Consider the following 23,717-nt stretch of genomic DNA (forward strand, 5'->3'; position numbering starts at 1 on the left):
TTAATTTTTACCAATGCCACGTGAGTTCATCTAACTAACAAAAAAATAATCTAATAAATCTCAAGCTCGTTGCCACAAAAAGCTATAAAAACAATCCATCTTCCATCATAGGTACTACACGCTAACCGCAAATTGTTCAAGTTCATTGCTTTTCCAGCAGAGAGTGGCACCGCTTCAAGGGTCTTAATAAAGGCAATCAACGATTGGCAGAAGACATTCAATGAGGGTCTTGCTTTGCAGAGCCACGTCAGCCAAATCGATCCGACTTTCGACAGAATGTTATTTCCTGTGGCAAAAAAGTTTGTGTATTCGTTTAAATCGAACCTTAATTGAGCGGAGCTTTTTTCAGCAAGCATTTGCTTTCTGCAAGCCCTCAAAGCTCACAAAAACTAATTACCCCTTGGTGCATTCGGTGAAGGTACCCCCTTGGTAAATGTGCAGTTCCCATGAGTCACTTCAAATACACTCACAAACTTGCTCTCATTTGTCAAGAAGGGGGTGACTTTGACGGCTGTTGGGGTACAATTTTGCTTTCAACATTTCCCATATTTCCCATTCATCAAGGGGGCAAATCGTTACCACCGCAGCAGCAGTGATATTTCGTTTGAGGTTATGTTTGATGCTTAAGACCATTTTCATGCAACTTGAGCGAGCTTTTGATTGTGGTGCATTGAAATGCAGCCCTCGGGGGGGTTTTGGGATTGTTTTTCCCAAGCTTCAATCATAGAGCAATTCCAGCTCAAATCAGGAATTTTTCTGGTACTTTTGTACCCGACCCTCTCCGATTTCAATGAAACTTTGTAGACATGTTATCCTAGGCCTATATAAGCCATTTTTGTGTATATGGAGCCAATAGTACTCGAAAATAACATTTGAGAAGGGCGTAAGGTATTTAAATATTTTTGTATTTTGTAATTTAAAAATTACTGTATCTGGAAGCCGTTGCGTCGTATCAAAAAGTGGTCACAGACAAACTTGTAGGAAATTGGACGGGCTTTCTGAAAAAAATACACTGAAACAAAAATACACGCAACATCTATGAGATTTTTTGATTTTTAAGTCTAAAACTTAAATTTAAAGGTGATGTCACGATTTTTTTTCGTTCAAAATTTTTGAAGAAATAGCCTAAAATGTTACCAAAAGACTGACGAAAAATGCAGGATGGTATGTCTCTCCTAAAAAAATACAAAAATCATTTACTAAAACAGTTTTTTTGGAAAGTGGTCTAAACGTCAAAATTTTGGCAAACCGGTAGTGGCAATCGATTCTCCAGACAATTTTACATTAAAGTCTCCATATTGACCATGGTCCTATGTCCAATCCTTGGGAAGATACAGCGGTTTTAAAAATAAAAATGTTGAAAAAACGGGTTTTTTGGTGGTTTTTGGCAATTTCTATATGACAGACTTGGTTTTTCAGTCTCGTGAGTATTTTTAACGGAATGCTCGTCCAATTTCCCATAAGTTTGTCTTTGACAGCATTTCAATTGGATGTAAGGGCTTACAGATATAAGCTTAACTACATTGCTAATAACTGAAATAGAATATTTTTTCAGTGTAGTATAGTAACCTGGATAGTAAATTAGCCTATATCTGTAAGCCCTTACATCCAATTGAAATGCTGTCAAAGACAAACTTATGGGAAATTGGACGAGCATTCCGTTAAAAATACTCACGAGACTGAAAAACCAAGTCTGTCATATAGAAATTGCCAAAAACCACCAAAAAACCCGTTTTTTCAACATTTTTATTTTTAAAACCGCTGTATCTTCCCAAGGATTGGACATAGGACCATGGTCAATATGGAGACTTTAATGTAAAATTGTCTGGAGAATCGATTGCCACTACCGGTTTTCCAAAATTTTGACGTTTAGACCACTTTCCAAAAAAACTGTTTTAGTAAATGATTTTTGTATTTTTTTAGGAGAGACATACCATCCTGCATTTTTCGTCAGTCTTTTGGTAACATTTTAGGCTATTTCCTCAAAAATTTTGAACGAAAAAAAATCGTGACATCACCTTTAAATTTAAGTTTTAGACTTAAAAATCAAAAAATCTCATAGATGTTGCGTGTATTTTTGTTTCAGTGTATTTTTTTCAGAAAGCCCGTCCAATTTCCTACAAGTTTGTCTGTGACCACTTTTTGATACGACGCAACGGCTTCCAGATACAGTAATTTTTAAATTACAAAATACAAAAATATTTAAATACCTTACGCCCTTCTCAAATGTTATTTTCGAGTACTATTGGCTCCATATACACAAAAATGGCTTATATAGGCCTAGGATAACATGTCTACAAAGTTTCATTGAAATCGGAGAGGGTCGGGTACAAAAGTACCAGAAAAATTCCTGATTTGAGCTGGAATTGCTCCATAAAGTCAGCTGTGCGCAGTCAGTGCAACATAAAATGGCTCGAGCCGGTCTGGGGACGTGACTGTGGGTCGTCAATCAAGCCAAATCGTTATGTCCGGTCGCGTGCGCGCGGTAGAGAGAACTAACGAACCTGTTTTTAAAGGGCCTGGCAAAGTTCACGCGCGGTGAAGTTGGGTGGTGGGTGACATTATGGTCTGCTGAGAATCGAAATCAGATTGTAGTTGAAGGATTCGGGTTATTATGTTGAAAATCCATGTGAATATAACGAAGAAGAAGCTTCATTAGCAGAAAATTGTATTAATTGAATTAAAAAACCAAAACTGAGTCAACATTAATGTCTTCTTTTCAATGCTCTTCAAAGATCTAAATTTAATATCAAAATAGATTTTCTTACTTCAAATAAATAAATAAATAAGTTCAAACCTGAAAAAGTTTGAGTATTCGATGCCTTTGTAATCACATGTACTAAGATTGCTGGGATTCATATCCAGTTAGTACATTAAAGCACATAGGCATGATAGGATAGGAAATGATAACCAATAAAACTTATGTTAAAGTCAGACTTTTATCTTTGTTTTGTGCTTAATTTATATTTGTATTTGATATTTGTAGTATTCATTATCTTCAGCCCACAAAGTTAGAAATTTCTTTTGAAAATCTCTGCAGCATCATTTGAAAAGATCTCATTAGCATTTCGACACACCTTACCTTTTCAAATTTGGCAAAAAAACGCGAGAGGCTAAACATATTTCTTAAAAACTTAAAAAAAAAATGGAACTGTATACAATTGGAAATGCATTTTCATGCGTTGATTATCATATTAAGCAGTTTAAAAATCTGTTGAATGTTAACAAAAATGCAAAAAGATTTTTTCCGAGAAAAAAAACTCTAATGTTTACACAGATAATTCAAAGGATATTACATCATATAAATTTTACTCTTTCGATACGGTAAAATTTCAAACCTGAGCAATTCTCTGAGATTTCGGTCATTCGATTTTTTTTGTATTTTTTAATCCGGCTGAAACTTTTTTGGTGCCTTCGGTATGCCCAAAGAAGCCATTTTGCATCATTAGTTTGTCCATATAATTTTCCATACAAATTTGGCAGCTGTCCATACAAAAATGATATGTGAAAATTCAAAAATCTGTATCTTTTGAAGGAATTTTTTGATCGATTTGGTGTCTTCGGCAAAGTTGTAGGTATGGATAAGGACTACACTGAAAAAAAATGATACACGGTAAAAAAATTTTTGGTGATTTTTAATTTAACTTTTTGTCACTAAAACTTGATTTGCATAAAAACACTATTTTTAATTTTTTTTATTTTTTGATATATTTTAGAGGACATAAAATGCCAACTTTTCATAAATTTCCAGAATGGGCAAAAAATCTTTGACCGAGTTATGAATTTTTGAATCAATACAGATTTTTCCAAAAAATCGAAATATTGGTCGCAAAAGTTTTTCAACTTCATTTTTCGATGTAAAATCGAATTTGCAATCAAAAAGTACTTTAGTGAATTTTTGATAAAGTGCACCGTTTTCAAGTTATAACCATTTTTAGGTAACTTTTTTGAAAATAGTCGCAGTTTTTCATTTTTTAAAAATAGTGCCCATGTTTGCCCACCATTGAAAAAAATATTTTTGAAAAGCTGAGAAAATTTTCTATATTTTGCTTTTTCGGACTTTGTTGATACGACCCTTAGTTGCTGAGATATTGCCATGCAAAGGTTAAAAAACAGGAAAATTGATGTTTTCTAAGTCTCACCCAAACAACCCACCATTTTCTAATGTCGATATCTCAGCAACTATAGGTCCGATTTACAATGTTAAAATATGAAACATTTGTGAAATTTTCCGATCTTTTCGAAAAAAATATTTTCAAAATTTTCAAATCAAGACTAACATTCTAAATGGGCGTAATATTGAATATTTTGCCCTTTTGAAATGTTAGTCTTGATTTGAAAATTTTGAAAATATTGTTTTCGAAAAGATCGGAAAATTTCACAAATGTTTCATATTTTAACATTGTAAATCGGACCTATAGTTGCTGAGATATCGACATTAGAAAATGGTGGGTTGTTTGGGTGAGACTTAGAAAACATCAATTTTCCTGTTTTTTAACCTTTGCATGGCAATATCTCAGCAACTAAGGGTCGTATCAACAAAGTCCGAAAAAGCAAAATATAGAGAATTTTCTCAGCTTTTCAAAAATATTTTTTTCAATGGTGGGCAAACATGGGCACTATTTTTTAAAAAATGAAAAACTGCGACTATTTTCAAAAAAGTTACCTAAAAATGGTTATAACTTGAAAACGGTGCACTTTATCAAAAATTCACTAAAGTACTTTTTGATTGAAAATTCGATTTTACATCGAAAAATGAAGTTGAAAAATTTTTGCGACCAATATTTCGATTTTTTGAAAAAATCTGTATTGATTCAAAAAATTATAACTCGGTCAAAGATTTTTTGCCCATTCTGGAAATTTCTGAAAAGTTGGCATTTTATGTCCTCTAAAACATATCAAAAAATAAAAAAAATTAAAAATAGTGTTTTTTTGCAAATCAAGTTTTAGTGACAAAAAGTTAAATTAAAAATCACCAAAATTTTTTTTACCGTGTATCATTTTTTTTCAGTGTAGTCCATATCCATACCTACAACTTTGCCGAAGACACCAAATCGATCAAAAAATTCCTTCAAAAGATACAGATTTTTAAATTTTCATTTATCATTTTTGTATGGACAGCTGCGAAATTTGTATGGAAAATTATATGGACAAACTAATGATGCAAAATGGCTTCTTTGGGCATACCGAAGGTACCAAAAACGTTTCAGCCGGATTAAAAAATACAAAAATTAAAATTAAAGAAAAAAGACCGATTCCGTAGAGAACTGCTCACCTATCAAAGCCACCCCTGATAAGTTTGAATTTTTCTACAAAATGAAGAGTACAAATTAAATACTTACGGAATGGTATGGAATCATTCTGACCGTGGTAGAGAAGTGCTCAAAGTACCTCAAGAAGAACTTTTCATAAAATTTTGAAACGTTTAAAAAGTTAGTTAACTATAATTAAGAAAATGTTGATGAATAGCATTATTTTAATCTTCTCAAAAAGTCATGATTTTCTCAATGAACATTATTTTGAATCGGAAAACGGATTGCATTAAAAATTTATTTGTATTTTGTCAAAAAAGCTTATTAACTTAGTTAACAAAATATAAATAATAGTGTTTTTCCAAAAAAAAAACTATATCAGTAACCTTAGTGACGGTACATTTGACGTAAAAATAAAGTTAGATCACTTTAAATCTGATATTAACAAAAAAAAAATAAAAAAAAAACAATGACTGTCAAAGTCATTCTGGAATTCAAAGTATATACTTTTCATGTAACTATTTTTTAAACGTTATTGAAAAAACTTTTTTTCAAAGATAGTGCATGGACTTTGTGTGGTTTACCCCAGTACATGTTTTAAAAAAAATAATCTTGATAAAAACCTTACCAGTTGGAAAATATTCCATAATAAATTTAAATCCTATCAATGTCCCCCGGTTTACAGTTTGTTTCAAGATCCATGTTCAATGTTACAATTAGTGCTTGACGGTATGAATTTTTGAAAAATTATGATTTTTGAAACTTTTGATAGAATTCATTTATCAAATGTTAAAAAGAAATCGCAACAACAAAAATATTTAGTGAAATTTTGATAAATTGCTCCATTTTCAAGTTATATCAACTTTTTTTTGCAATTTTTTCGAAAAAAAATCTGTTTCTCAAATTAAAAATTATGCCCATCTTTATACATATATTTAAAAAAATCAAATAGCTTCGAAAATTCTCTATATTTTCTCAAAATTTTCAATCAAACCTGTGTTTGCCATGCAAAGGAAGAAAATTGAGATTAGACATATATCTATTAGACCCACTTGGCCATTATTTATCAATCGAAACTGTTTTGGAAATATTTTTTCTGATTTTCTATATCAAAATGTATAACTTTTGTTAAGTTTTGTCATCTATTTGAAAAAAAAAATGTTTCAATATTTCAAAACAACTAATAAAATTTCGCAAGGGTTAAACGTATTGAAAGAAGTCAAAATCTAGCTTTTGTGACATAAAATCGATCAGTTAATTCATTGTTTAGATAAGGATTTTCAAGTTTTTTTTTCATTGCGCCTTTGCATGGAATGCTCCTGAATTTGTATTTAAACTTGTTAATTAAATATGAAAATCAGCTTATTTGGACAGAATATTTCAAGTACATTTTCACCAATTCATTTGTCATTGCAAATATAGATATACAAAAAATCAAAATTTTGGCAATAATATATTTCCCATTCTCACATGCAAATGACACTTGCTTCAGTGAAAATATCAGGAAATTTCAATATTTCTTAAAGCTGTTTCATGAATTCTAAAAACCTTTGATTAGATACTGATTTCATTACTCTTTTTTTATCTAATCTAAAAATTATTTTTATCTGCAACTTTGTCAAAAATACAAAATTGAACAAAAAAATATCAAGCTTTTTTAAATTTATAGCGAGAATTTTTGTATGGCAAGCTGACAACATTATATGATGTTTTGTTTTTTGTGTTATGCACATGATAGAAAAAAAACAGTTTATTTTATAAAAAAGTAAGGTAAAATAGTTGAGCAACGTAATATATTCTCGTATTCAAATGATGTCAAATTGTCACCCAGAAAAAAAACATACAAACTCCAAAGACAAACCTAGCTGTTTGCATTACCCCAACTTAAAACCATCCATCAGCTTAACCCAGATGATCTCGCAAACATACGGCACCCGACACATCGTCGAAGTTGTGCTCTCTTGTCATAATTTGATTTTTGAGGATTCTTGAAAATTGCATTAGAATGATTTGATCTTGGAAAATAATGTAATGTTTTGTTGCATTCGTTCACAAATTAACAAGTTTCAACAAAATGTTAAAGCAAGTTTTTTTTAGCCAAAACACAAGTGTGACAACATGGCACGATCACGACGATATACTACGACATACTACGCCTTAGGTGTGGTCCAGCACTTGTGCAATACCACAGGCGTTTTTGGGACAACCTGCTTGGTTGACATTAAGCAAAGGAAAAAGAAAACTAAGCTCACACGAACAAGTACCTTCAGTTTGTGTCCCACGCACAACTCCCAAGCCGAATAGTTGAGATGTGCCAAACCCTTCTTCTTCGAGATTAATTACGTTGCGTGATATTCGATCGAGACGCTAATTGAAATGTTTAAAAAATAGATTTATTTGTCAGTGCTGTGTCGGTAATCACCACCGCCTGTCAATCGTGGTTTTGTTGGTTTTGGTACTGCGTTGCGTTGCGTTGAGCTGAATATCTCACTAGGCAAGAGGCGCTACGGGAAGATGATCCGCCTGCGGTTGGAATCCGTTCTCGTCGGCGATGTACCGCAGCGTGTAGATCTGTCCATCCGGAGCCATGTACTGGAACGATCCGGTCTGGACGGCGACGGGGATCTCGTCTTCACCGATCGTGCGACCGGTTTCGTCGGTCTTGGGCACGCGTACCCGCTTGATGGTACCTTGGTCCTCAACCTTGATTCCGTTGCCGGTTTCGAAGCTGTAATCGATCTCGTTAGTACAAGGCACTCTGGCTTCACGTTCTTCCACCGAGAACTTACGCATAGCTGAAGGATCCATCCGGTTGGATATCCGATGACTGGCTCAGAATTGGAGTATCGGCATCGCTTTGACCTTGGGGAGCTGCATGGGCCACCGCGGCCAGAACCAGAACTGCGACGTACAGCTTCATGCTTGACTTAGAGAACACTCACTTCTTAACTTCTAAACTACTTAATATGGCACCCGCTTGGATGTTGTCACTTGGCTTTCTGCTCGATAGTACTGTGACTTTGGAATGTCGTGGAATAGCTTTTATACAAGAAGTTTGATCTATGCGCTCATGGGCCGAACCAACTGTATTAGTCACAAAACCCTCAAATCGCTGGGAGAGATTCACTGCGAAGAAGCCAGGACATTTTTGTTTAGTTTTCATCACTGTCCGTCATGTGTGTGTGTGTGCGTGTGCTATGAATGCATTTGCTAGCTTAAGCTAAGTTGGCTTATTTGCTGTGTCCATGCCGCTTTGAACGACAACGTGATTGTCAATAGCCCGTGGTGACCGTCGTTGAGTAGCCTCTGACACGGATCGGTGACACCGCCCAACCTAACGGGTGACATCTCCTCAGGTGGATGTTTTAATGAGAAAATGAAATGGTTTACTGGAAGCTGAAAAAAATGGAAGTGGTTGAGGTGGATTGGAAAGAATTGTTTAATTTTAGCGATATAATTTGATCACCGATACCGATACGATACAATCACCCAAAATATCTTCCTGAATTTGTCCCCTTTTGATCTCTCATAGGGTCTACGTAATACAAATTTTAAATCCGGCACATTTACCGTCACCCTTTGGAGGATTTGGTTTTGTTTTTATTTTCCCAAGGCTTAATGATTTTTCACGCTCAAAAATTGGAATTTCCACGGGGACCGTAATTCTAAATCACCAAATTTCACGGAACGTGAAAAATGATAATTTAATATGAAAATGATAGGTTAACTTTGCAGAATGTACTGTTAATATGTTATTTTGTATTACATTCAGCTATAAATTTCTTCACCAATTTGACCATTTTCTTCAAAAATGTTTCTTTGTTCTTTTCAGACATGTAAGATTGTTTTAAACGTAACATGGAAACAGAATAGAGCATCCAATTTCCCGGGGTTACAGATTTCCCGGGAAACGGGAAATTTTCAACCAATTTCCCGGGAAATTTTAAATTTATTGAAAATTGTTCTGATCTTGGCTCTGATTAATATTTTGCAACAAAACTGTATAGGACAGCGACTTTAATGGTTAAAATAAGTGTGAAGATCAAATGACTGCATGGTATAAATCATACAACAACAAGTAAATGTTATTCTAATTTTATCAGCTCAAATCGCACAGTAAATAAAAAAAATGATCATTGGTATTTTTTGTAGAGAAGTATTTTTTATGAGGGTAGTAGTGGAAGTGAAATGAATTCATATTTCACAATCATAGAATTTCTTTATTTTTTAACCGTGACTTTTTTTAAACAAGTCATACTGGTTTCAGCTCTCGAACAAGTATTTTTTTTAGTTTTTGCTTAATAATCTATCTTCCCCTGTTTGTTTTACTTCAAACAAATCAATTTTTTCAAATATTTGGAGTAAGTTTTTAAAATATGTTTGCAATTTTTGGGCAGTTAATAGGTTTATAGTTGGCTCAAATCCCAGATGGTTCAGAAATTAATATTCTCATAAAAAATCTTGATTTTATATTTTCTGATCAACTGAATTGAATTGAATAAAATTATGATGAGTTTCTTCAATTATAATTTTTTTCACAGAATTTTCAAATAAATGGTTTCAAAAAGATAAGAAAATGTATACTTCCGGTTGAATTTCGGGAATTACGGGAACAACGGGTACAACAACGTTGCACGGCGACGATATCATTTTGCGGTGATTTATTGGAACGCAGCCATTACATTTTCTCTGATGCACTCCAATTTATTTCAAAGAAAAACTAGATTCCAAAATGATTATTATAACTGGAATTTTCTTCGACTTTTTGAAAAACAATTGAAAATATTCTTACAAGTTTTAATTTATCTCATCTTATTCTACCTTTTTTCATTTTATCTTATTCTATTTTTCAGCGTCTCCTGCGATCGAGAGCATAAGCATTCTTAATTTCTTAGTAGATGTTGTAACAGTTATGTTTTAATTCTTCTTCAAATAGTTAATATCGCGCTTTCTATTAAAAACTATTATAATAAATATAAAAAGATTTTGCGGATGAAATATTTGTAGAATGTTACTATTATTAAGTGTTGATTTAATAACATTGATAAATTTCACGGGATTACACGGAATTTTACAAATTTCACGAGTTTTACCCTGTCCGCGAAATCAAGAAAATTCACTATCCCTTACAATAACGTAGTTGTATAGACTTGATATAATCAAAAATGTGCTAATTAATTAAAATGTCCAATTTTTCTCATTTTTTTTTTTGCAACCACGTGTCTTTTTTAGGTATGAAATTAAGCATGTTTTTTGGACATGCCAAAATTTAGCCTACTAAGGGACCTCTGCGATCTCCGCAAATGCGGGATACAATCACAGCAGAATAATAATTAATACTGATAGCCACAATAAATTTGTAGTGTGATCAGAAAATCATTTTAAACAACTTTTGTTTTACAAAAAGACTTTACTTCTTTTGTTTTATATTTTTTCTTGCTTAAATTTTTTGTAATAGAAAATTTTAATTTATTTTGTGTCTTATTTATGTTTGTTTTTAGTAATATTTGGCTTATTTTTCCACTTTTTATCATTATCTTTCGTCATTCTATTTATATTTTGTAAAACTTTTACAACCACTTTTTCAGTTTTTTGCTTGTTTTTCTTTTGCTGCTTTTATCATATAAATTGTAAAAAATGTATAGAATCATAGTCTGAGTTACTACAATATTAACTGAATACATATTTTTACTTGAAATAAAGGAAATTTTAGTAAAAAACACAGCCTAAGTTGACCCATTAAAATGTATTTTCTAGAAACTTTGGCAAAGTCGGATCAAATTAGTCAAACTTTTAACTTACATATTTTCAACGCAAAAATGACTTCAAACGCTGAAAACAAAGGGAGGTGCAATAACATCTCACAATTGTGAAACAGGCAATTTTCTTGCGGTGAAATGCATTCTTTTGTTAACAGAAAACTTTTTTTTTGTGGAATAGCAAGAGAATGATCTTACAAAAGTCTCTAAAAATAGTAAGGTTAAAAGAAAATAACGTTCACATTGTTTTTTTTAGTTGAAAAACTAAAAACCATATTACAATTTTAAGATTGTTATTAAATTATAAATTTCTCAACAAAAAAAAGCATTCGGCAAAAAATCACGTCTTATCACGTGTTCATTTGCAGCTTTTCTTTTCCAAGCTCTTTTACTTATTTCGAATTGTATTGTGTGATTCAAGATTTGGTTTGATTTAAACCATAAATCATTTTCAAAAGGACTTCATAGAAGAGAAAATTCGTTCCAAAAAAAAAAAAAAGTTCAAAGTTCATCTAAAGCTTCAAACGAGGATAACGTTAATTTTTTGACATCACCTATTTTCGATCACCCAGCAAATATTTAACAAAAAGATTTCATTTAAACGCTGAAGACCCACCCTACGTCGCAACTGCAAATACTAAACGTATAAACACTGTATTTGCGACCTTGACAGTTTTTTGTTGTTGCTGTGTTCATCTCTTCTGTTTCTTTGTCGTCTTTTCTACACACTCTGCACGCATCTGAGTGAGTGTGATGCTGGCGTCGCGATCGCGAGGGAATCCCGCGACTGGGGCTGGCGCTGGCACGGTTGAAGACTTCATTTCGCTTCGCTGCATCTTCATTAGACGTGTCTGCCGATGACATGAACCGAGCCAAATTGTGATCGTGTGGGTGGGTCGGTGTTTGTAGTTGAATATGTTTTGATTGGTAATGTAAATATTTGGGATTGGCCAAAACTTTGAGGTCGATCACTTTGTAGATGTAGTTATCGTGGTTAACAAAACAACCTGGATTTGCATTGTTATTCTGAAAATCAATGTTGCTATACTACCCTTATTGTTTTGTTCGATAGTAGATAACAATTCAATTTTAAAAATATGTTGAAAGAAATTAATTTTCAACAAAAAAAGTTCTTTTTCCCAAAAACTAAAGACTGATGACCAGAAATTCGTCATGTTTATTGCTAAACTGTTTAAAAGCCGATTCAAAGCATTATCATTTAAATCCAATCAGCATTAGCAGGGCTTTTGTTGTTTTATGTTGTGCAACCCCCGGCATCCCGGCGGGGTGCATGGGCGTTTTGGCATGAGCGTTCCGACAGCATATTCTGTCTAGTTTTCAGAACAGAAACCTGCCAGAATCCACCGCGGCTGCCGCGGCCCCGGCAAAGTTAATTGGGTGGGAGCGTTTGCTGAAAAATCACACAACATAGTTTAGTTTTTTTTGTTGTTTTTTGTTTCTTCTAGCAACTAAACTGATTGAAGTTTTTCGTGCACCCTCGTGCTGCACAGATAGCATAGAACTCACGAACAAGTTGCCATTTGTCCAGCCCTTTAGGAGAACCCCGGCCCGGCTGTTGCTGGTGCCGCCGTAGACCTTCCTTCATTTTCAATTTGGTCGGCTGGCCCAGATCGTTAGGACGACCGGCTATATAAACATCAAATCAGTCCACTCTCGGGTGCAGTTTTGGACCGGGTCTGGCAGATCAAGGACGGCGTTCGTAAGTTGCAAGTGATTGATTTTAGTGGGAAAAGTGAAAATTTGCATAGTGAAAATGTTCAAAGGTTTTATTCTGTTAAGTGTTGTGCTGGTGGTTAGTGGACAAACAAGACCAACGCCAAAGTTTAAGGAAATTCCCATCGTGTCACATGAAAACATTTTGGAAGTTGATGGGAAGTTTCGATACAGGTACACCATAAACAATCAGACAAAAAGTTCAGTGAAATAAAATTCAACTCAAATCCAACATTACAGTTACGAAGGTGGTGACGGAACTCGGGCCATCCAGGATGGGCAGCAGATCTTCGTGAACAATCAGGCTGGGACGGCATCCCAGGGCCAATACACGTACCAGGGGGATGATGGCAAGACCTACAGCGTGTCCTATACGGCCGACGAGAATGGATACCGGCCATCGGCGGACCACTTGCCGACACCTCCGCCAGTGCCAGCACCGATAGCGCGAGCGCTGGCCTATCTGGCAACGCTGCCTCCGCAGAAGGAGAACAATAACAATAATCACAATAATAATTTTAACGGTAATGCAAATAAGAATAATAATAGGAAATTTTAAAAACTTTTTGCCTACGAGTTATTCGGCAACATAAATAGAGAGTGATTTTCTGTTTAAATAAAAAATGTGATTTAGTGAACAATAAATTTTAGAGTGGAAAAAAGCAGCTACTGTATTTTGTAATCCTTACATATCCTCTAATAATAAATCTGACATCGAAAACTTTAAATAGTTGCTGAGGTTTCGTCAGTAAAAAATAGGAAAAACCTTGTTTTTTTTCATTTCAAAGCCGTCGTTCAGCAGGTTAAAACAAAATCATAAGAAATTTCTCATATTTTCGAAAAAAGGGATGCTTTTCCGTCAAAAACGATTGAAAAATTGATAAAAATTAAGTAAAGTTGCTATTCGTTAAAATTATTGTCGATAAAAGCAGCGTCTAACGATAACGATAATTGTTATCGTTATCGAAAACGATAAATGGTAACAATTATCTTTATCGTCGGATGTCGGGAGATTATCGTTATAGTTATTTCGACAATTCTATCGGCGATGATCTTATCGCCGATAACGAAAGATATTTCAATTTTAAAATCTTTCTAAAATCGATTTATTCAACCATATCCTGTAAAATTTCCTTTATTGAGACTTTTTTTGAAAATGTACCTAGTAAGTTTCAAAGTATAAATCTATAATTTTTTTTAAAGGACCTATAAACTATAATAGTAGTTTATGCAACAAGTTGCAAAAAGAAGATTTTTTCAGCACAAGTTGTACATTTATCCAACGAGGTTTACCGAGTTGGATAAATACGACGAGTGCTGAAAAAATCAAGTTTTGCAACGAGTTGCTTACAACATTTTTTGCAATACCGAAAAACGCTTCTTTAATGGAATTTTATGTCAAACATTCATGTGTTTAGTAAATTCATCGTTCAAAACAAAAAAAAATGTTACTTTTCGATACTAGTGCTGAAAAGTTCAACTTTTCAGCACCCATTTCAGTGCTAAAAAGTAGAACTTTTCAGCACTGTTGTTGGAAGGTATTAATTTTCCATTCTGTTATTTTTGGTAGGGAAAAGTAGGCCGTTTCGATTCTCCAGAAGGACAGGAAAAGTTGACAGTTTCACAGTGGAATTGCAAAAACTATATTTTAACTATGTTTATAGGACGAAAAAAAGGATATGTTTAAAGGAAAAAAAAACTCTGGAAATACTCATAATTGTTCACAAAATACCATATTTTTTCAAATGTACTAAAATATCCATGATTTGTAATATGGGTAGTGAACGAAGCGAAATTTTGTATGCTTTTTACTTTATTAAAGTTTTTCTTGGAAATACAAAATTTTCACAAAATACCCTATTTTTCGAAATTACTAAAATTTTCAAAATTTACGATATCGTATCGTATCAAACGTATCAAACGAAATAAATTTTTTAATGCTTTTTCACTGTATTAGCGTTTTTTTGGTACAATACAAAAATTTTGACAAAATACCGTATTTTTCGAAAATAATCAATAAATGCCATTTTGTATCAAACTAAGCAAAATTTTGCATGCTTCATACAAATATAAAATTTTGTATGCTTCATATAAAATATTGCTTCTTTTGATACCCATATTGCAAAAAAAAGACAAAAATAAATGTTCTGTGAAAATTTTTGTTTTTTCCAAAAAAAATAATAATAAGGTGAAAATGCATTTCAAATCTCGCTTCGTTTGATACCCATTTTGCATATTATGAAAATTTGAGTACTTTCGAAAAATACGGTATTTTGTGAACAATTTTGAGTAATACTTAAAAATTTTACAGGAAATAGAAGTCTAACAAACTGAAAACAATTTGAAATGCATTTTTCTGCGTTTTTAATCATATTCATATATTGTAAAACCGGCAGCACCGGCGAAAAATATCTCTTCAATACTTGGATATTTTTGAAACTTATGATTGGGCAGGTGTGAAATGCATTTTAAAACACTTTTTTGATTCAAATTTTAATACCATGCCCCCCCCCCTCGGCTTTGGCCAGAGTCGAGGGACATATACTTCAAAAAATATTTACTGCATTTTCAAAAAATGAAAGAATGGCAAATTATACATGATATGGCTGAATTAGGTCGATTTTAGATAGATTTTAAAAATGAGTCAAACATTTATGGTCCATTTTCGACGATAAGATTATCGCGGATAGAACTATCGAAATAACGATATCGATATTGATAGGTTATCGTTTAGAGAAATAGTAATTTCAAATGACATAAATTTGTCAACATTGCACAAAAAAAAACTTAGACTTAGTGTGAACTGTCTAATAATTATCTGATAAGTCATCAATTATCTTTATTAAATTGTGATAATATTAAATAGTTGTATTTAAAATTTAGAGGATTTCTATTGAGACATTGTGTTAGGGTATTTTTTTATTGTTTTAAAAACATTGAGCCAAAGTGATTTTAGATGTTTTGGACTTAAAATCAGGCTTTTAGCAAAATTTTGTTTCATTTGTATTGCTTTTGGTGATTTTCGATTTTGGGCTAAAAGTCACCAAATATGTTTATTTGCATTAAGGATTATTTCGAAGCATTTAAATACAAACAAATCGACTTTAGTTTGCGATTTTATTAACGCCTTTGAAATTGTAATGAAGCAGTACTCTCCTTCTCTTCATCAACAAGCAAAAAATATACATATAAAAGTAGCAACATTTGGTAAAAGCCCTTTGAACACGAAATACCATTTTTCCAGCGAGCTTTCTTATCATGTAATTTGACTCAGTTTCCTACACTTTTTTTAGGAAGCTAACAAAAATATCTTTTTAACAATCAACGTAAAATTGAGTATTTCTTCTCGGTCGGTCCATGTCCGTTTGCGCCGTCACCAGGACATCGCCTTCCTCTGCGATGCCTCTCTGCGGTGAGTTGGGGTTGTACTTTGGGGAAGTCTTGGGCTCTCCGGTGCGTCGGGGGTCACTTAACGCCGACGCTGCGCCGGGGGCAAACTGGCCAGATAGTCCAGAGCCTTCTGGATCTGGGGCGGAATCGGGGGTGGCGTCGGCAGATGGTCACCCTGGGGCTGGAAGCCGCCCTCATCGTCGGCTTGGTAGTTGAGCGTGATAACCGTTCCGTCGGGGGCCGTGTACGAGACGGAGCCGGACGCCACGATCACGTCGGACGTCTCCGCGGGGTTGTTGGAGCGCTTCAGCGTGCCCTGCTCCTGGCCGCGGATTCCGTTGGCCGTTTCGTAGCTGTGGAAGAAAGTGAGTTAGATCTTTTTTTTTATTTTAAATTAAAAATTCAATATATAAATCGGTTCTTCAAGTTTTTCCGTCTTCTTTCCCAAATTATTGATGTCAAGCCGAAGCGCCAAAACTGGGTTTTTGGGTCTTCTCGTGGTGTTGAGCTGCCGCCACCTTGATCGAGCCGCCAAGCCCTACAATTAGCACCGCTTAGTGCTACATCTAATTATTCCACTTTGTTTCATCGACCGTGATTGAATAATTGCCCGCTTGAGTAACCGACACTTTAAATGAAAACAATGGTTAATTTCCTGAGTCAAGAGACGTTAGTGCCGCCCCGAGTGTGAGTGTGTGTATGTTTGATAGCACACCAGAGATGCTGCTGATTATGCTGTAACTAAGCGCTCTGCGGTTTAGCACAGACAAAAAGAGGTTATTGTTCTAGCAATTTTTGTACAGATTTTTAAAATTATCAATATTTAATTTTTACTATGGCAAGAACTAATTACTAAATTATTATTTTGATTTCTCTGCAGAACATTTTCGATCTAATTGTCTGTGACCCCCAGAGTGAAGACGTTCGGTCATCCGCAGCTGGTGGACCACGGTAGCCACCAAAAAAAGCTGCTACCGCCGCATAGAAACCGTAAATTATTATGTTCGTGCCTAATTTGCATGATAATTGACCTGGACGCCCGAGAGACCCAACAATTTACCACTCTGTTGAGTGAAACGTACAGTCTCCAACTACAACTCTACACTCTAACAACATACCTGTACTGATAAGAGCCGTCCGGGTCGATGTTGCTGTCTTGGGCAATGATTTCGGCCTCGGCCTCGGTCCGCTGGGGAGCGGCCAGACATGCCGCCAGGCACGCGGTCACCAGAAGTAGCTCCTGCAGAAAAAGATGAGATGATTGTGAACGTTTAGCTTCGATTGCACGAAAGCGAGTCTTGGAACACTAACGAGTTGCATTATTTTCCATTTAGAACTGCTGAGAGTTTTGGGTTTCTTCTTTTGTTTTGAAGATGAAGGTTTGAAAAAGCTTACATTGTGCCTTCTTGAAGTAATTGAATAGAAAGAGAGTGAGATAAAACAAAAGATTCGATAATGAACTCTACAAATGATTTATAATGATGAACTTTGAAGATAAAGGTGAGCTTGAAAGTTTATCAATGTTTAAGCTCGAAAAAACGAAGTTGACTTTATAGCTGTCGACCACTATTGCTAGTACCAACCACTAGTGTCTTTTTTTTTATCTACATGGACTTCGCCGCCCTGGGCTCCTAAGTTTTTGAGTACGGCACGGAGCGACGGCGCCGGATACCCATTTCTATACAAAAATTTTTAGAGCGCCCGCCGCGGGATTCGAACCAGCAGGCTCTGGATTGTGAGTCCAGTTCCCGGTCCGATTGATTCACACGGGCGGGTAAGGCTCACTTTATGATATTTGGAGATATTTTCAATAAACACAAAACATTTACAGGAAATACATTTTGGTCCATCTTCTTAAACTCAAAATCCACTCAATGTTCTAACAAAAAAATTACAAAAACTTGCAGCAGCATGAGAATTAATTTTAAAATACATAAATAAATTTATCAGTGACTTAGAAACGTGCACATCTTAACATTTCAAGCATCAAGCGTAAACAAACATAAAAAAATATATAAATGGAGAATTTATGTAATTTTTCATGTTACTGTGAACATAATGTAATGTACAAAAACATGTTATTTCTTTACAGAAAAAGTAATGATTTTTCAACTGATTTTTAACTTTTGTGCAATTTTGTGCAAATCGTTACAAAAAGTAACGATTTACACAAAATTTCACAAGACATAAAAATCTGTTTACAAAAAATCATTACACATATTTTTTTGTATAAACAATACATGTTTCTGTACAATACATAATGTTCACAGCAAAAATAAAAAAAAATTGTTTAGCCCAAATTTACTTATTATTTGTCAATTATGTAATGAAAAGAAGATTTCTATATAAAAAATTGCTTAATTGTTATTTTTTAACAAACCATATAAAAGTTATTAAAAGTTATTGAAAGTAAACTTTTGAAAGGTGTTTTACTTTAAATTTAAAAAAAAAACGTTTCTGCTACATTCGTGCTCGAAGGTGCAGCGAGTTGACATCTGGAAAGAACACTTCTAATTTAGATTTTAAATTTGCTTTTTCAAATAAAATATAATACATTTCTTAAATTTGATGAATAATTCTCTAGAACTGCGTTTTTTGAGATTTTTAATTTTGTATTTTTTGGTATCGATGTAACTTTGTCCATGCATTCCCTGTGGCAAAAAAAAAACTGCTAGTATTCGAAAATAAGTACCTGGAGAAGGAATTTTCTGATCGATTTGGTGTCTTTGGCAAAGGCGCAGGACTATTTAGTATCCGTTTACTTACACGGAGTAAAAATATTTCCAAGTTATTTTATTTAATTTTCTATAACATAAATTTAAATTGCTTCAGCGAACTAAAAAGACAAAATTTTCGCTAGAGTTTAAGTGGTTCATAGTCTGAAGAAAAAATTAAATAACACTTTTTGAAAAATATTGAGATTTTTTGAAAATAATTTACTTAGCAGAAATAAAATTCTTTAAGATAGTGTACCCATCAACTATCTGCCCAATGAACAAAATATTTGATGCCAAACTGTAGAAAACTAGATTTTGATTGCAAATTTAATTCTGAATCAGACAATTTATTTTTAAATTTAAATTTTGTATGATCACAACTTCTTTTACTGGTTCCAGCACAATCCTTAGCTCTAACGCCTTACGCCTAAAAGATGCCTTTTAAGTCCCGTAAAAAATCTCAAAATTCATAAAATACTCATTCTGGGATTTTATTATTATTAATCATTATTTTTTTGGATTCAAGTTTTTTTAATGATTTTGATGTGTTGAAATAAACCAACACATAATAAAATAGAGCAAAGGAATATTTCAAAAATTTGATCACATAAATTATTTAAATGTTTTTTTGTTTGATTAATTAACATTTAGACTTTGTTGACGAACTTTACTAAAAAAACAAATTAAAAAAAACTAATTATTGTGAACTCTTTGTGGCTTTTTTCAATATAAATAGATGCATTAGGCAAATCTTACTTAAATGCCAAATTCACGAAATATTGATGATTCCATACTTTTTCTTATGCATGTTCTTAACGACACTGCAGTTTTTAGTGTGGTTTTGTTCTTCTTCTGTTTCAAAATTCAATTCCATCATTTCAATCTGATCGTTACATATATGTTAGAAATATCATATCACTACGTTTAATTTGTAAAAGCACATTGTAAATTTGATTTATGAAAAATCTCAATCGAACATTTAAAAACAAGCTTTGCTATAGTTCCAAATTTTCCGCGGTAATTTTAACTTACAATTTTCATTTTCCACGCACTTTCACCGTCACTCGTCCCAAATTCACTACTGTCACTACAAACTTCTGGCCGGAAAACGGTTCCTTCCGTTCACCGCTCGTCTTGTCAACTGGAAGACTGCCCTGTCGGATGCGTACTTCCAAACACCAGTTGATAGTGAAATCTAATGAGAGAATAGAACTTTACCTACTGTATTTATAGACGCAAAAGCCTCATCCACACTCATCCACACCTGTTCTAGACATCTTCCCCAGCTTGAACCCTTCTAGAAGCTCTCACCAGACAGCAGCCACGCGACCTGCAGCGTGACGACACGCCGGCGGTGGCTCTCTCCCTCAGCAGCCATCCGTCAGGTAATATAATATACAAATGTAACCAATCGAAGACATCTCTTCCATACATCAGCCCCAATGGCCCTGTTCTGCGGGTGATTTAGCACCCGTCCGTCACCGTCAGCCCTGGACCACTACTTTAAAAATTGTAAAATTATTTATTGAGAAAAAAATATGAAAAGAATACAATGATTGGTTTTATTAAAATAAGGCAGGTTCGTTTGCTAAAATGCGTTTAAGTCTTTCCTACAAAAACACCCACTTTTCAGCACAGTGCTTAAAACTACTACTAATTTTCACTACAAGTAGCAAGTAGTGACAGACGTGGAAAGTGATGAACATTTAATTGCCGGTGATTTTCTGTCGCATCCCCCGCCGCGCAGGTTACAAGTTAAGCAGTGTGACGAAGCGCGATGGGGAGTGTTGGTTAACGCATTTGTCAGTCGGCAGAGCTACCGGTGACCTATCGAGAAGACATGATACGGTATTAAAACGGAGGAATTTGCGAGCAATCCAAAGTGATGGGTGGATTTCACGTGATCGGTGATTTATTTGAAGGAAAATTGTCAGCTTGATTTTTTATATAATTTTATTTAGAATTGATTCAGCTTTTGATCATACTTATAAAATGATAAAAAAACATTTTCCTTTAGCTTGATGTGTGTCAAGTTACTACACAGACTTTCAACAGGAAATTCGGTAATTTTGTTGTAACACCGTTTGAGTTAGTACTACTACTTAGTAGGTAATATTTGTAATTTTAAAGACTTGCTTATCTTTGTTGAAATTGTAAAGATGCGTTCTTGGATGCCATCGATTTTAACTGTATTGACGATCATCGTTGCATTTACTGCTGGTGCATGCAAAGGCAATTCAATTTCCATAAGCAGGTGGGTTAAGATTGTCTACATTTCTTCTAACTTCTCAAGCAGGGAAAATGTCACAAGGCAAGAATAGCTTGATTTAATTCTTTTTGTATATAAAGCTAAGGGCAACAGAATTAAAACTTGAATTTCCAGTTAATGTTTTTTTTTTTTCAAACATAAGATTTAATGTTCTTTCTTCATGAAGTAAGATTTTTTTCAAAGGTATCGTCATCAGGGGTGACATTGGGTCTGGGGGGTGAGATTGGGTCATACAAATTTCGGCTTTTATGTATGACCCAATTTCACCCCACAGACCCAATGTCACCCCTGATGACGGTATTCAAACATTTTTTTTTTTACTATTCTAAAGTTTTGAATTGTTTAAAGCATATTAAGCAAAACAAAACATATTTCCATAACATTTTTTCGTGATTAATCTGTTTTAAGTGGCAAGATAGATATTTTTTGCATTTTTAAAAATATTTAAATACCTATGTTTAAATCTTAAAGTATCAGCTTTTCAGCTGTGATTTGATGATTTTTCATTTCTAGATATCGCATGTTTCATTTTCAAAAACTGAGAAATGTCCAATTCGGCGAAACTGTCTTCATCTCTCAGCGAAATAACGCAATCTAATTCAAAAAGATGCCATGCCATACTGTATGACAGTTATAACAGTTTTCTTGCACAGCATCCACCTTTTAAGCTTCTCGTTTTAGCTCTAAAGCTGCTCGGAATCTTGTTCGAGTGGTGCAAAGCTGTTTGCATATCTTCGCAAGCTGACTCGATTGACTCGGCTTTTAAATGTGCTCGAAGTATCCCGAGCATGGGTATAACAAGGGAAATGCGTAATAATACCTTTCTCTGGTATCAATACCAAATTTTGGTATTCCTGGACCCTTTAAAATTTGTCTTAAGGATTATGCAAGAGCAAAATGTGGTATCATACCAATTTAAGGTATTGTTTTGATATTGCAAAATTGCAGAATTTGTCAATGGTCGAACACCACATTTTTTATCAAATTCCTCTGAAACTATGGGAAAATTTTGACCAATTTTGACAAAATAATTAATTTTGCGCTAAAATGATGTCTCAAAGCGAATGCCTTCATTGAAAACCGGAAATTTCAAACTTGATTTTAAACATTTTTGATATACCCCCTAAAGAAATGACTTGAAACTTAAAGTCAGGATGGCACATTTTGGTATTATTTTGGTATTGAAAGTTTTCATCAAATTCCTCTGAAACTATGGAATTTTTTTTATAAATTTTGACGAGATAATTAATTTTTAATTCACTTGAAACCCAAAAATGTTAAAGCTGATTTTCATATTTTTTGATTTACCCACTAAGATTTTTTTTTAAAAACGTTGAAATTTCTCTAAGTCGGGATAACCAAATACTTTGAAAAACGAGTTAATCAACAGATTATTGAATTTTGGTGAATTTCAATTCTTATTTTTCAATCTTGTTATTTTTCAGAATCTTCAAGAACTTCAAGCACAGGCCGTTCATCAATGACAAATGAATTCGATGTTGTGAAGAATATCACTAAGAACAACATGGAATCATCAGGTGAGTAGATGTGGCTGTTGCATATGGATCATTTCTGTTTTTTACTAACTGCAACTGCTGCACTAAAAATGGTATGAAAATACCAAATTTTGGTATTACTTATGCAAATACCAGCGACCAAAATGTGCTCTTGGTTGCCCAGTAATAGATGGTAAAATAACATGAAATCAAACCAAAATCATGTATGTGGAAGACCACAGGAATCCCAAAATCTGATTTTCCAAGAGCGCGGGAATACCTAAAAATAAAACCATGGTAATACCAAGTTTTGGTATTCAAGCAATGTCCAAAAATCCAGAAGACCTCAACTTGGTATTGAAATGGTTTTATTTTGTGGTACCGTAAACCGGGGTGACTTTGATAGGATTTCAATTTGTTTTTAGAATGTTTTCCAACAGCTGAGGTTTTTCTCAAGATTATTATTTTTAAAACATGTACTGGGGTAGACTACACAAAGTCCATGCACTATTTCGGAAAAAAAAGTTTTTTCAATAATGTTTAGAAAAATAGTTACGTTCAAAATTCTTAGTTCTAATTCCGGGGTGACTTTGATAGTCATAGTTTTTAATGTTAAAATCATATTTAAGATGTTCAAACTTTATTTGTACGCTAATTGTACCATCACTAAAGTAGCTGATATAGTTTTTAAGAAAAAAAAAATCAATGTTTATATTTAGTTAACTAAATGTATATGCTTTTTAGCAAAATACATATAAATTTTAGGTAAAATTGTTAAAAAGTCGGAATGTTGCCTAAAATTTGTTAAAACTAGTTTTGTTTATAAAATTATCGATTTATATTGCGTTTTATACTGAATTCAAAGCACGAATCACAAGTTTTCATATTTTAACATGAAATTTGTTCAACTAAAATTGCCTATAAATTTGGAGAATTTTTTTAATTGTGTTTCAAAAACACATATTATTTATTATTTACAAACTTTTTTAACCTTCTCCTAGTGGAAAATTGTCCAAAGAATCCGAAAATGCATTCCGTTTTCCGATTAAAAATCATGTTCGTTGATAAAATCATGACAATTTGAGAAGTTTAAAATAATG

General features: G+C 33.7%; 3 protein-coding genes across 3 annotated transcripts; 1 reads left to right on the forward strand and 2 right to left on the reverse strand.

Moving 5' to 3' along the window:
* Window positions 1–7,623: 7,623 nt before the first annotated feature.
* LOC120419858 (cuticle protein CP14.6-like) lies at window positions 7,624–8,284 on the reverse strand. Its single transcript, XM_039582695.2, has 2 exons — window positions 8,042–8,284; window positions 7,624–7,980 (listed from the first exon to the last, which is right to left on the reverse strand). Exons 1-2 carry the CDS (start codon window positions 8,170–8,172, stop codon window positions 7,743–7,745), a joined length of 369 nt encoding a protein of 122 aa, XP_039438629.1. The 5' UTR covers window positions 8,173–8,284; the 3' UTR covers window positions 7,624–7,742.
* Window positions 8,285–12,396: 4,112 nt separating this feature from the next.
* On the forward strand, window positions 12,397–13,412 carry LOC120419833 (endocuticle structural glycoprotein SgAbd-3-like). Its single transcript, XM_039582667.2, has 2 exons — window positions 12,397–12,919; window positions 12,986–13,412. The coding sequence occupies exons 1-2, from the start codon at window positions 12,786–12,788 to the stop codon at window positions 13,302–13,304; spliced, it is 453 nt and encodes a 150-aa protein (XP_039438601.1). The 5' UTR covers window positions 12,397–12,785; the 3' UTR covers window positions 13,305–13,412.
* A 2,431-nt stretch (window positions 13,413–15,843) lies between these two features.
* Window positions 15,844–20,053, reverse strand: LOC120419854 (endocuticle structural glycoprotein ABD-4-like). The gene is made up of 3 exons (XM_039582691.2): window positions 19,885–20,053; window positions 17,254–17,375; window positions 15,844–16,488 (listed from the first exon to the last, which is right to left on the reverse strand). Exons 1-3 carry the CDS (start codon window positions 19,891–19,893, stop codon window positions 16,215–16,217), a joined length of 405 nt encoding a protein of 134 aa, XP_039438625.1. The 5' UTR covers window positions 19,894–20,053; the 3' UTR covers window positions 15,844–16,214.
* Window positions 20,054–23,717: the final 3,664 nt, after the last annotated feature.

Source organism: Culex pipiens, chromosome 2 (genome assembly GCF_016801865.2).
Source record: "Culex pipiens pallens isolate TS chromosome 2, TS_CPP_V2, whole genome shotgun sequence".
NCBI lineage: Eukaryota > Metazoa > Arthropoda > Insecta > Diptera > Culicidae > Culex > Culex pipiens.

What these genes read in the sequence shown, in the direction of transcription:
- LOC120419858 (XM_039582695.2), bottom strand. Translation starts at nt 8,172, where the DNA reads ATGAAGCTGTACGTCGCAGTTCTGGTTCTGGCCGCGGTGGCCCATGCA. An exon ending in GATGGATCCTTCAGCTATGC is followed by an intron (nt 7,981 to 8,041) that starts GTAAGTTCTCGG and finishes GATCGATTACAG; the next exon opens with CTTCGAAACCGGCAACGGAA.
- LOC120419833 (XM_039582667.2), top strand. Translation starts at nt 12,786, where the DNA reads ATGTTCAAAGGTTTTATTCTGTTAAGTGTTGTGCTGGTGGTTAGTGGA. An exon ending in GATGGGAAGTTTCGATACAG is followed by an intron (nt 12,920 to 12,985) that starts GTACACCATAAA and finishes CCAACATTACAG; the next exon opens with TTACGAAGGTGGTGACGGAA.
- LOC120419854 (XM_039582691.2), bottom strand. An exon ending in GACGGCTCTTATCAGTACAG is followed by an intron (nt 16,489 to 17,253) that starts GTATGTTGTTAG and finishes TTTCTTCCACAG; the next exon opens with CTACGAAACGGCCAACGGAA.